Below are 11,311 nucleotides of genomic sequence, written 5' to 3'. Positions count from 1 at the left end.
CGAAATGTTTACAGTAGTTTCTTTGTGAGCATGTATTAGGAGGTTTGTTGTCACAACTCATGATCATCCCCTTGTGAGTGTTTGGTGTTTGCCCTTTGGAGTAAACAAAAGCCCTAAACCTCAGCACTGAGCCTAGTGCACTGTATAGGACATGCTGTGCTCGAAGGTGTTTTAAGCCCCCACCGTGGACTTCAAGGCACCTAACCCTAACCCTTACCCTTGCCTAACCCTAGTGCCTTCCATGCAGCGCTGTCTGGAAGCATGGGCGGATTATGAGGGCTGGGCCCAGATGTATTAAGGGCCCCCCACTTATTGTCGTATATGTGGGAGGGGGGGGGATCATTTTGATGTGATTTCCTGTATTCTGGTACATTTTGGGGATGGTCAATACTAAATTAAATCAGATTCATAGCCTACATCCTGATTTGTTGATATTGAGGCAATGATTCCATGCAAAGGCTTGGGCTTCAGGGCCCCCTGACCCCTTGGGCCCGGTAGGCCCGTGCAGTAATCCATCCCTGCCTGGAAGACGACGCTGGGGGCTTAAAACACCAAACACCACATGGCCGTGCCCTGAATTATTGGCACCCTTGGTAAAGTTGACTAAAAAAAGGTAAAACTGATCCTTTGGTGATTTGTTGTAATCTCACAATGAAAATAATGAGGAAAAATCATTTTCAAAAACACATTGCCCACAATTATGGGCACCCCTAGTAATCTTATATTACAAAATGTAATAGAAGCATTTTTCCATTTATATTCAACTTATTTAAGTTAATCAGAGTGTCTGAACTTTCAACAGTTAGTATGCCTTTCTTTTTCACTAAGCTATGAAAATAAAGTGCACAGGTTAAATCCCCTAGTCATTTTCAAACATGGGAAAGACAAGAGAATACACCAGATTTAAATAAAAAGAAAGCGTGATGACATTTGTAAGTCAGGGAATATCTATAATGACTAGGTACTTGAAAATGCCACTATTTAGTGAAAACAATAATTAAAAGGTTTTAATCAACTGGAAATATGACAAACATGCTTGTACAGTACAAAGATCCATGGTTATTTTGCCCCCACACACAGTGAGGAGGATGGTAAGAGAGGCAAACAATTCCATAAGAACCACTGTTGGAGAGTTACAGAAAAGTATCAGAACATTTTCAGAAAGTATCATCTTGGGGTCACCACGTCTCCAAACAAATCTGCAAAAGTGACCTAAGCTCTAATTGATTATTTAGATGGCATGCCAGGTAAATAGCCTGGGTGTTCCCATGCTGCCTTGCGCGCGATTTGATTCACGCTGCTAAGGCAGACTGGAGACCATGGAGCAAATTCTCGCCTGAGATAGGGAACCAATCACAGAACAGGGGGGAAAGCAAGACGATGATGAGCTATGCACAGACGCATTTGATAGACATCCGTGGCACCCAATAAACGGATCTGGGCATTTTTTTCAAATACGAGAAAATTAACGTTTGGTTCCCAGACCACGTCTCATTGAGAAGTGGTGGCGCTAGCCAGGCTACCAGGTAAAAGCCTTTCCTGTTATTTAATTACAGATGTAAATGCCAGGAGTTACTGAATGCTACAGTGACTTAGCCTGAAATTGTGGTCTTTGGCAAGGAACACTCTGGGAACCATTTTTAAGTTGCATCATATCATGAACTCTAAGAAAAACCTCAACATCTTAAATGAAAAGCTGTCAATCTCTGCCAAGACACTAAAAGTAGGTCATGATTGGATCGTTCATCAGGTCAATCCACCAAAATATGTCCAGATGAAAACAAAAATGGTTTACTGAAAACAAAACCAAGCTTCTGCCATTGCCGTACCAGTACCCTGATCTAAACTCAACAGCAAAACAGCAGGGTGGGTCAAAGAGGAGAATGCACAAGTGAGGATCTAGGAATCTGGACGATCTGTAGAGATTTTGTAAAGAGGAATATTATGAGCCGTTTTATTGGGAAAGGGAGGCTTAACAAAATATTACATGCAGAGGTTCTAATAATTGTGGCTGATGTGTTTTTGTTAAAAAAAATATATATTTCTTTATGAGGTATTTTTGTTTCTCAGAATAAATTTGCTTCCTTTCAAGGTTGGATTTTTCCACATTGTTTTCATTGTGAGATGACAATAAATCACAAAAAACAACTTTACCAGAGTTACCAATAATTCTGGAGGGCATTGTACCCATGGAGTGGGGATGTGGCACTCGGCAAAGGGTGAGGATCTAGTCAGGTTAGATCTAGTCATGCCTCATCATCATAGCGACAGAGCTCTGAGAAAGCCTTGTGTATAGGAGTGTATGAGTGTGCCATGATGTCCATAGCAAGAATGAAGACATGAGAATGAAGTCTCCTCATCTTTTTTTAATGGTGGATACATTAACATCCTGCAATAGTATTTCAGATCACACATAGTATAGCTGCTTCACCATCGCTCACATACACACACATACACACTCACCCTCTCCCACTGTCTCTCTCTCTTTCACACACACACAGGCAGTGACATCAGGACCTTGATTTTCTACACCACTCAGGAGATATTCCATATTTACAAGAAAAAATATTTTCCCTTCTTACTGTTCAACAATAGAACATCTTACAGCATCTTACTATGAAAATAGGTTACAAATGTATACCAAAACAAAAATGTGCAATCACTGTCAATAGCCTCCAAAATCTTGTCTCGTACCATTACAGGGCTACTACATCTACCAATGACTGTTCAGGAACAGCGTGTCAGAGGATGACTGACAGTACTTCCTAGAGGGGCGGGGTTAGGCAACGGGGAGGAGTCTAACAGCTGCAGTGGGATGAGACATCACTGGCAGAATCCGATTTGGGGGTGGACCTGGCCTTTGGGCAGGGGCATGGTTGTTCTTCCGTCACTGGCCACTCAATGGGACATCCTAGAGAAAAAGACATGGCGACAGCCAATCAGTGCACAGAGCTGGGGAGAACAGGAAGGACCGTGAAGCTGTAGGACCAATCAGCATGCAGGATAGTGGAACTGCACAACAGGCTTTTACAGCATGCAGACAGCACAAATGCCCTAACACACACACACACACGCACGCACGCACGCACGCACACACGCAAGCAAGTGCGCACACTCACACGTGTTTTCACACACAAGTGAACACACACAGAATGACGTGGTAAACAGGCATGATAAACTGGAAATTAAACCTTCCAGTCAAGAGCATGCTTATCCTGTCCACAGACACACTCACTGACCTTCTACTGACTGGCCACTGTGGCCGTAATAGTGTGTCTGATATCGACCAACAAAGACAAAGAGAGAGAGAAAGAGGGGAAGGGAGAGAGAGAGAGAGGGAGGAAGGGAGAGATTACGATCTGAACAGGTATCTCTATCAAGCACAACCCAGCAGCGTCCAATCTAAGTGTGGGCCTGAGAGTGTTTGAGCGCTTATCAGTGGATGTGCTATCAATTTAATCAAGTGTTTGGTTACTCACCTCTAAGTTGCCTCGAGCTTTTTTCAGGATGCCATGGGTGACAGACACTGCAGGGGGAATAGGAATGAATAATGCATATGAGGGCAAGTGTGTGTGTGTGTGTGTGTGTGTGTGAGAGAGAGAGAGAATGTGTGTGTGTGAGAGAGAGAGAGAATGTGTGTGTGTCTCCCAGTGTATGTGTATAAGTATATATACGTATATAAGTATATATACTTTTTTGATCCTGTGAGGGAAATTTGGTCTCTGCATTTAACCCAATCGGTGAATTAGTGAAACACAAACAGCACACAGTGAACACACAGTGAGGTGAAGCACACACTAATCCCGGCGCAGTGAGCTGCCTGCTACAATGGCGGCGCTCGGGGAGCAGTGAAGGGTTAGGTGCCTTGCTCAAGGGCACTTCAGCCGCGGCCCACTGGTCGGGGCTCGAACCGGCAACCCTCCGGTTACAAGTCCAGAGTGCTAACCAGTAGCCACGGCAACCCTCCGGTTACAAGTCCAGAGTGCTAACCAGTAGCCACGGCAACCCTCCGGTTACAAGTCCAGAGTGCTAACCAGTAGCCACGGCAACCCTCCGGTTACAAGTCCAGAGTGCTAACCAGTAGCCACGGCAACCCTCCGGTTACAAGTCCAGAGTGCTGACCAGTGGGCCACGGCTGCCCCTCTCTGTGTTTGTCTCTCTGCATACGAGTGTGTTTGTACAAGTTGTAGCGATCAATCATCATTATGACTGCAGGTGTGTGAGTCGTGACTGTGTGTTTGTCTTGTGCTATCCTGTAATGAGTTGATTGGATGTTTGTCTGGGTGTATATACTGTATGAGTGATTGCATGAGTGCATAGGTAGAGTGTGAGAGTACAGCTTACACTCGTCTGCGCCTTTCCACTCCGTAATTGAGCTGGCTGGTGGAATGTGTGTGTGTGTGTGTGTGTGTGTAAGGTTGTTTTCCCCTTACGCTGGTCTATGATGAGGCGCTCCATGCCCTCTTTGAGCTGGTTGGTGGAGTGCAGGCGCTTGACGGCTCCACTGAGCACACACTCCTGCTGCTGCAGCCTGCTCTTCAGACGGGAGATCTCAGTCCTCATCATCTCATCCTGAGAGGAGAGAAGAGAGAGGAGAGGAGAAGGGAATGATGGAGTCAACTCTTTCTTTAGCTTTTATAAACATTCTGCAACTAACAGCGTCCATGTCTTAAGATGTTACCTATCAAATCAGCTGTGCTAATAAGTGACTTAAGTGTGTGTGTGTGTGTGTGTGTGTGCTGACCTGTGGTCTGAGTGCATCTGCCGGTAGGCTGACCCTCCAGAAGAGCTTGAGGAGTCTGCTGGCCTCCTCCAGTACCTGATGCATGCTGTTGACGCTGGTTGACAGGTTCTTACACTGGGCCTGGGGAGACAGACAGATGAACAGGAACATTCAACCACTGAGACGAGCTACAGCTCTACACTGACCACACACAATATCCAGAAAAGGCTTTTGATGTTCAGCTTGGACACGCATCAACAGTAATTAATTAATGTGCTTCAACATACAGAGGTATGTTTGTTTGCCTGTGAATGTCTGTCTGACCTGTTGTGTGTGTGTTTGCTGTACTGCAGTCCAAGTGTCCATAAATGCTTGTGTGTGCATGTGTGTGTGTTTACCGTGTTGCAGTCGCGTGTGTGCTTGTCCATGTGCTGAGTGTAGGTGATGGCCTGAGTGAGGTGTGTGTGCAGGGCGCTGTAGTCCTCGCTGAGGCCAAGCACATGCTGACCGCCCCGTGCCTCAAACACACGCACCCCCGGCACCAGGCGAGATGGAGGGGGCGAGCCACTGCCCACTGAGCTGCCGCTGTCTGAAACACACGCCAGCAACACACAATTTTAGGTACTGGTGTGTGTGTGTGTGTATATTATATATATATATATATATATATATATATATATATATATATATATATATATATATATATATATATATATATATATAGATGGGAATCAAAACATTTTGGGTTCATCACAAAATATGTATTTTACAATTGCATACATTGCACATTACATAAAAAAACACACACACACAAATCCCTGCAGCAGTAACTTACCTTGTCCAGTGTTGGCGTCAGGGTGTGATGACAGATTGAGCTGCTCGGATCTTCCACACTCATCTGAAGAGTCACAGACACACATACACACACACACACACACACACACACACAGAACCATGCACAACATTACACACAGTCACAGTTAAAAAATGCCAGAACTTTATCATCCATCATGATTTATAGACATTTGCGGCAAGCTTGTGGATGTTGAACATGTGCATTACATCGCCAGCAGAGGGAGCTGTGGCTTTTCAGCACACCACAAGTTCCACATAAAGTACATTTTTCATTAAAATAGTGAGGATAATGTCATTTAAACATGGAAGAAGCTACAACCAGTTCATGCAGATGAGCGACACTGCCGATGTCATAGATGTAGAGTATGTGTGGTTATCTAAAGGCGTGAGTGTGTAAGTGGTTGATGTGGGTGATTGTGTGTGTGTGTGTGTGTGTGTGTGTGTGTGTGTGTGTGTGTGTGTGTGTGTGTGTGTGTACCTGATGGCAGTAGGTAGTTGATGTTGATAGTGTGGTTCCGGATGCTTCTCTCCAATTGTTCTCTGAGATGCCTCACCTCTGCTAGGAGAGCAGTCAGATCTACACCAGAGGGCTGTTCATCTCCTTCTACACACACACACACACACACTCCTCCTCAGTAAGTTTATAACACTTAATTCCACCAACCTTCGCCCACCCAGCTCTACTTGAGAGTTTTAAGATAAAATGTGCAGTGGTGATAAAACCTCAAGTAACTACCGGTAAATACATTCCAAACCTCCGAGCTGGCTGTATCTGCCTATGCTTGTGGACGTCTTGATCCCCTTGTTGCAGTGTGTGCAGTCATGTGAAAATGACTTAGTATTAGTGTGTGTGTGTGTGTGTGTGTGTGTGTGTGTGTGTGTGTGTGTGTGTGTGTATACCTGTGTTCCTGATGTGCTCCTGTAGTTTCAGTTCCACCCGTAGAGACTTGAGGAGATGCTGACTGTCCGAAAGCTGCTGCTTCTGCTGTTTCACCTCACACTGCAGTCTGCACACACACACAGGTTTAGTTTGCATACATCTACTTAAGTCCCTATACTCTGAGCTCATATTGAAAACCGAGACCATCATTAACCAATTAGAGCTCCTCATCATTACAAGCTCACTACAGCACCATTAGGACACGGACCGTTACTGACACCCGACACTGACACACGCGCATGAAATACATCATCCAACGCCCGCCGGGTAACACAAGAGTATAATGACCAGCATGACAGAGACAGACTGGAGCCATGTTCAAAGGATGTGTAAACTCTTGAATTATGTGAGTGATATATATGTGTGTGTGTGTGTGTGTGTGTGTTACCTGTGCAGACTCTCCTGCAGGCGTGTGTGTTCTCTGCGGCTACGCTCCAGCTTGGCTGTTCTCCTGGCCAGAGTCTCACGCAGACGCTCATTTTCCTTCTGCTTATCTGTACATTAAGACCAGGAGATTAGCTGAGGATTGGTGTGACTGCTCATATCAACACAGTTCTGCTGTGTGTGTGTGTGTGTGTGTGTGTGTGTGTGTGTGTGTGTGTGTGTGTGTTTGTGTATGAGTACCTCTGCTGCCCTGGTTGAGCTGCTCTCTGAGCGTGTGGTTGTGAGCCCACAGCTTGCGGACCTCGTTGGCCAGCTGACCCTGGTCCTCCAGCCCAGCGATGAAGATGTTTGTGCCTGCTGGGATACACAAGCAAGGACAACATGAGTCTGGATAGCAGAATATGCTGCTATACACACTAGACACGTGTGTTTGTGTGTGTGTATATATGTACTGTATGTATGTGTGTGTATGTGTGTGTGTATGTACCTGGGTCTCTCTGGGCCTCCTGCAGCCTCCTCTCCAGCTGCTCCCGGAGTCTCTCGTTGGTGCGGATGGTCTCCTCCAGCCGCTGGCGCAGAGCTCGGATCTCCTGCAGGTGCTCAGCCAGCAGATCTACCAGAGAGAGAGAGAGAGAGAGAGAGAGAGAGAGAGAGAGAGAGAGAGAGAGAGAGAGAGAGAGAGAGAGAGAGAGAGAGAGAGAGAGAGAGAGAGAGAGAGAGAGAGAGAGAGAGAGAGAGAGAGAGGTTCCCTTTACACACGTCTCCCAGCACTCCTATAAGCTGTACGCTACAATGCGTACAGCTACAATGTTCTTGTGTTTTGTGCAATGGCACATTTTGGTTACTATTGAGAAATGCATATGGATAATACTCAAAACTGAAAATCAATCAACCTCACCCACAGTCACTGCAGCACATTATCTGTTATTAAGCCATACATAGCATAGTGAAAGAGCTACTAGTTCCACAGAAAAAGACTGCCACAATGCTTTCCTACTAGCAGGAGTTCAAGTAGATCATACAGAGGGGAACCTATCCACTTAAATATTCATATCCATAAAATTGACCATGATTACTTTAAGGCAGTTACCATTCTTCCTACTACCTAACACAGAACGCTGACCATTTAACCCCCTCACTCACACACACACACACACACACACACACGGGTACCTGAATTAATGGTCCTGTTGGCTGTGTCCTGCTGTGTGCCCATCTCTGTCTGTGGTGCTGTCCGCTCCCGCGCGGGCGTGTGTGTGTCTGTGTGTGTGTGTGTCTGTGTGTGTGTCTGTGCGTGGTCGAGGAGGGAGCGGTGCAGGTCCAGCTCGCTGCGCAGCGTGGTGTTGAGCTGCTCGCTGGACTGCAGCTGCTCCTGCAGACGTCCGTTCTCCCGGCGCAGGGCGCGCACGCTGCCCTCGTCCGTCTCCACGGAAACCAAGCCCTCGCTGGCCGTCGCCACCCCGTTGGTCAGCTTCAGGCCTGTGACATAGACACACACGTAACAGAGGAAATTAAAACACCACCACCACCAACACACTGACACACAAAAATCACTTACACATACATAAATCCTCAGCAACACACATTCTCAATCTCTTACAAAGACTCCTCTTAAACTTGCCTAGCCAATACCATAAATATGTATACGCACATATACATACCTTTACCTTTCTCCCTGGACTTTTTGAGGGCTTTTTTCCATCTGCTGTGGAAGTTTCCATCCTGCCTCTCCCCTCCCTGACCCGCCTCAACCACCACCTCCGACATGCTAATCACAGATGCTAACGCTAGCACTCAACTCCTTGAAGCAGAGCTGATATGAGAACTAAGCTAATCTCTCACTGTACACGTATGTCACGAGCAACAACCCAATCCCTCTTCTGCCTGCGCAGCTACCGGATCACTACGGCCCACCCGGCTAACGCTGCAGTTGCTATTCCATTACAGAGCCAATTTTCCATCACTCTAACAGTAACTTTAAATAGATCACACAAACCATCAAAAGCCTTTGGTCTAATCCATCACCTTAACTGTCTGCTTATGAGAGATCATCAAAGCTAAACGCTGAGCGAGAGTGTTTAGGCTAGCATTTGGCTAGTGGTCTAGCCTGCTGATTCTAAAGTCCGGCGAAGCCTGTCTGTCTGGTCTAAGAAATTGCTGCTCAACCACAAGTCTCGTGGAGATCTTTTCCCTCTGCCTGCTCAGGACACTGAGCAAGCTTGGACAGGCATTCTGTCCACTCTTCAGTATCACACACACACACACACACACACACACACACACACACCAAGTGTCGGGATTAAATCGGATAGGCCTGGTGAATAATGTATCTGTGAGGGCCAGTAATGAGATACTGGTTTAATCTCCACACACACACACACACACACACACACACACACACACACACACACACACACACACACACACACACACACACACTTAAGTCAAGTATAGACAGGATTACGAGTCAAAATAAGTGCCATTAAAGACAGTGGGGTATTGATTCAAGCAATCTTTAAAGGGAAAAATATCCATATTTAATTAGAGAATGGAAAACACAAGCACAATGAAACACACACACACACACACACACTTGCACGTGCGCACCGCACTCTTACCCTGAACTGACCCCATTCAGAGACTAAGTAGTTCATTTACAGCTTCTCATCACAGGCACACACACACACACAAACAAACAGAAACAAGGACACACACACACACACACACACACACACACACACACACACACACACACACACACACACACACACACACACACACATCACTCATGCCTCCCAGCTAGCGGCCTCCAAAAAGGGATCAGATCACTGATGCCCCATACCCCCATATCACACTCCATTCAACACAGACAAGGACCTCACACGTGCAAACAAAGAGCAAAGAGCCCCATTCAAAACTTTTATCTATTTACATTTTAAACATATCCATTTCCATGTGGCAAAGTAGACAAGTACAGAAAAGGTGCTTTCCTTAACGTAATACAGCAGAGTATGTTATAGCTGTGTGTGTGTGCTCCTACCTGTGGCTCGGGGGCCAGTAGGGGGGCTGTTGTGATACGATGCCGTACTGTTGTCATTGGAGACGGAACCCTGGTGACTGCTGGGAGATTTGACGCCGAGCTGTTCCTGCAGGGAACGGATGAGCCGAGACTTCTGCTGCAGCTCCGAGCACACACTAGAGAGAAAGAGACAGAGAGAGAGAGAGAGAGAGAAAGAGAGAGAAAGGTCAAAATCATGTAAGTCACTGTTTACACACCAAATTTTCAAGTATGGTCCAGTCTACATGTCCTCATTGTCCGAGGTTGTGGTTGAGACATTTTCATCCAAACGTTTCTCACAGCACACAAAGGCATTACAATGAAAGTTATCACAATGGAGAAAGTAAGATCGAGGAGGAAGTCAAGACAAATCAAAGTCGTCACAGGCACAACCAATACAGGTGAGAGGACAATTCTCTATGGCCTTTGTTCATTTTTCCATCTTTGAAGTCACACCACACGAAACACCACAACATACACCTGCTTGACCAGGAAGGCTGATCTAGAACATTCTAACAGACTAAAAGAATGAATGAGAATCTCAGAAGAAATAGAGACAGCGTCAACACAAGGAGAGGGGAAACACACTGCACTGCAGATTCACACACTCTCACTACACACACACACTCACAGATCCAGCTGAAGCTGTGTGTTTTCTGCCAGACTCTGGTTCTGCTGGCTGAGGTAGGCCAGCTGCTGTAGATGCTGCTCTCTGTCGCCCTCCAGCTGAGAGCGCAGGTACTGCATCTCCTCAAGAAGCGCAGCTACACTCTCACATTCACACTCGCTGCACAGGCCACCGCACAAGCAACCATGACCTGAGCTCAGTTACAACACTCATACCCCTGAGGCCATCCTTAAAAATATTCTTGTTTGCAGTAACAGCCAAAAAAAAATAAAAATGGGTCGGTAGGTAGGTCAATATTTTTTTTTTCAAGATTCAAAGTAAAAAAAAAAGTACAATTTTGGTCATGGTGATTACGTAGGTATGAATTTAAACAAATGTGCATATTGTGACGTAACTGACTGAGTCCTCAACCCGTGCCTTCAGGCGCATCACTGCAAACCTCAATCTGATGCAGGTTATGTAGACCAGCCTTTCTCAAACTTCTTTGACCTGAGGCCCAGTCATGGCAGACTTTGGGGTCATAGGGCTCATCTACACGTACTCAACCCCACTCCCTCCAAATCAAATTGTCATCATCATTATCACAATCATTATTATGCCTAGATTGTTATACATGCACTTTCACTTAAATATTTTGTGACATGCACATCAGAGGACTGCTTTAGTAATGTAAGATATAATTAGTTTCATTACTTTTGCATGGTTGCATGATGCTTGCATAAG

At 45.8% G+C, this 11,311-nt stretch overlaps 1 protein-coding gene across 8 annotated transcripts in view; it reads right to left on the bottom strand.

Moving 5' to 3' along the window:
• Positions 1-2,346: 2,346 nt before the first annotated feature.
• Positions 2,347-11,311, bottom strand: part of cdk5rap2 (CDK5 regulatory subunit associated protein 2) — a 42,545-nt gene continuing 33,580 nt past the window's right edge. For 6 of the 8 annotated variants that reach the window (XM_042058617.1, XM_042058620.1, XM_042058618.1 and 3 more), the window contains 14 exons: positions 9,943-10,097; positions 8,076-8,381; positions 7,390-7,515; positions 7,143-7,259; positions 6,907-7,012; positions 6,479-6,585; positions 6,057-6,182; positions 5,559-5,621; positions 5,122-5,312; positions 4,745-4,864; positions 4,434-4,572; positions 3,480-3,526; positions 3,240-3,276; positions 2,347-2,911 (listed from right to left, as the gene is read on the bottom strand). In XM_042058617.1, the coding sequence (XP_041914551.1) occupies positions 2,799-2,911; positions 3,240-3,276; positions 3,480-3,526; positions 4,434-4,572; positions 4,745-4,864; positions 5,122-5,312; positions 5,559-5,621; positions 6,057-6,182; positions 6,479-6,585; positions 6,907-7,012; positions 7,143-7,259; positions 7,390-7,515; positions 8,076-8,381; positions 9,943-10,097 (1,753 nt within the window). In that variant the 3' untranslated portion in view covers positions 2,347-2,798. The remainder of the gene's footprint in view (positions 2,912-3,239; positions 3,277-3,479; positions 3,527-4,433; positions 4,573-4,744; positions 4,865-5,121; positions 5,313-5,558; positions 5,622-6,056; positions 6,183-6,478; positions 6,586-6,906; positions 7,013-7,142; positions 7,260-7,389; positions 7,516-8,075; positions 8,382-9,942; positions 10,098-11,311) is intronic. The other 2 variants (XM_042058624.1, XM_042058621.1) reach the window with 2 other exon arrangements.

The sequence above is a fragment of the Alosa sapidissima genome, chromosome 13, assembly GCF_018492685.1.
Source record: "Alosa sapidissima isolate fAloSap1 chromosome 13, fAloSap1.pri, whole genome shotgun sequence".
NCBI classification, from domain to species: Eukaryota; Metazoa; Chordata; class Actinopteri; order Clupeiformes; family Clupeidae; genus Alosa; species Alosa sapidissima.
Note: the sequence above shows the minus strand (reverse complement) of the source record. Positions and strands in the feature narration are given on the sequence as shown.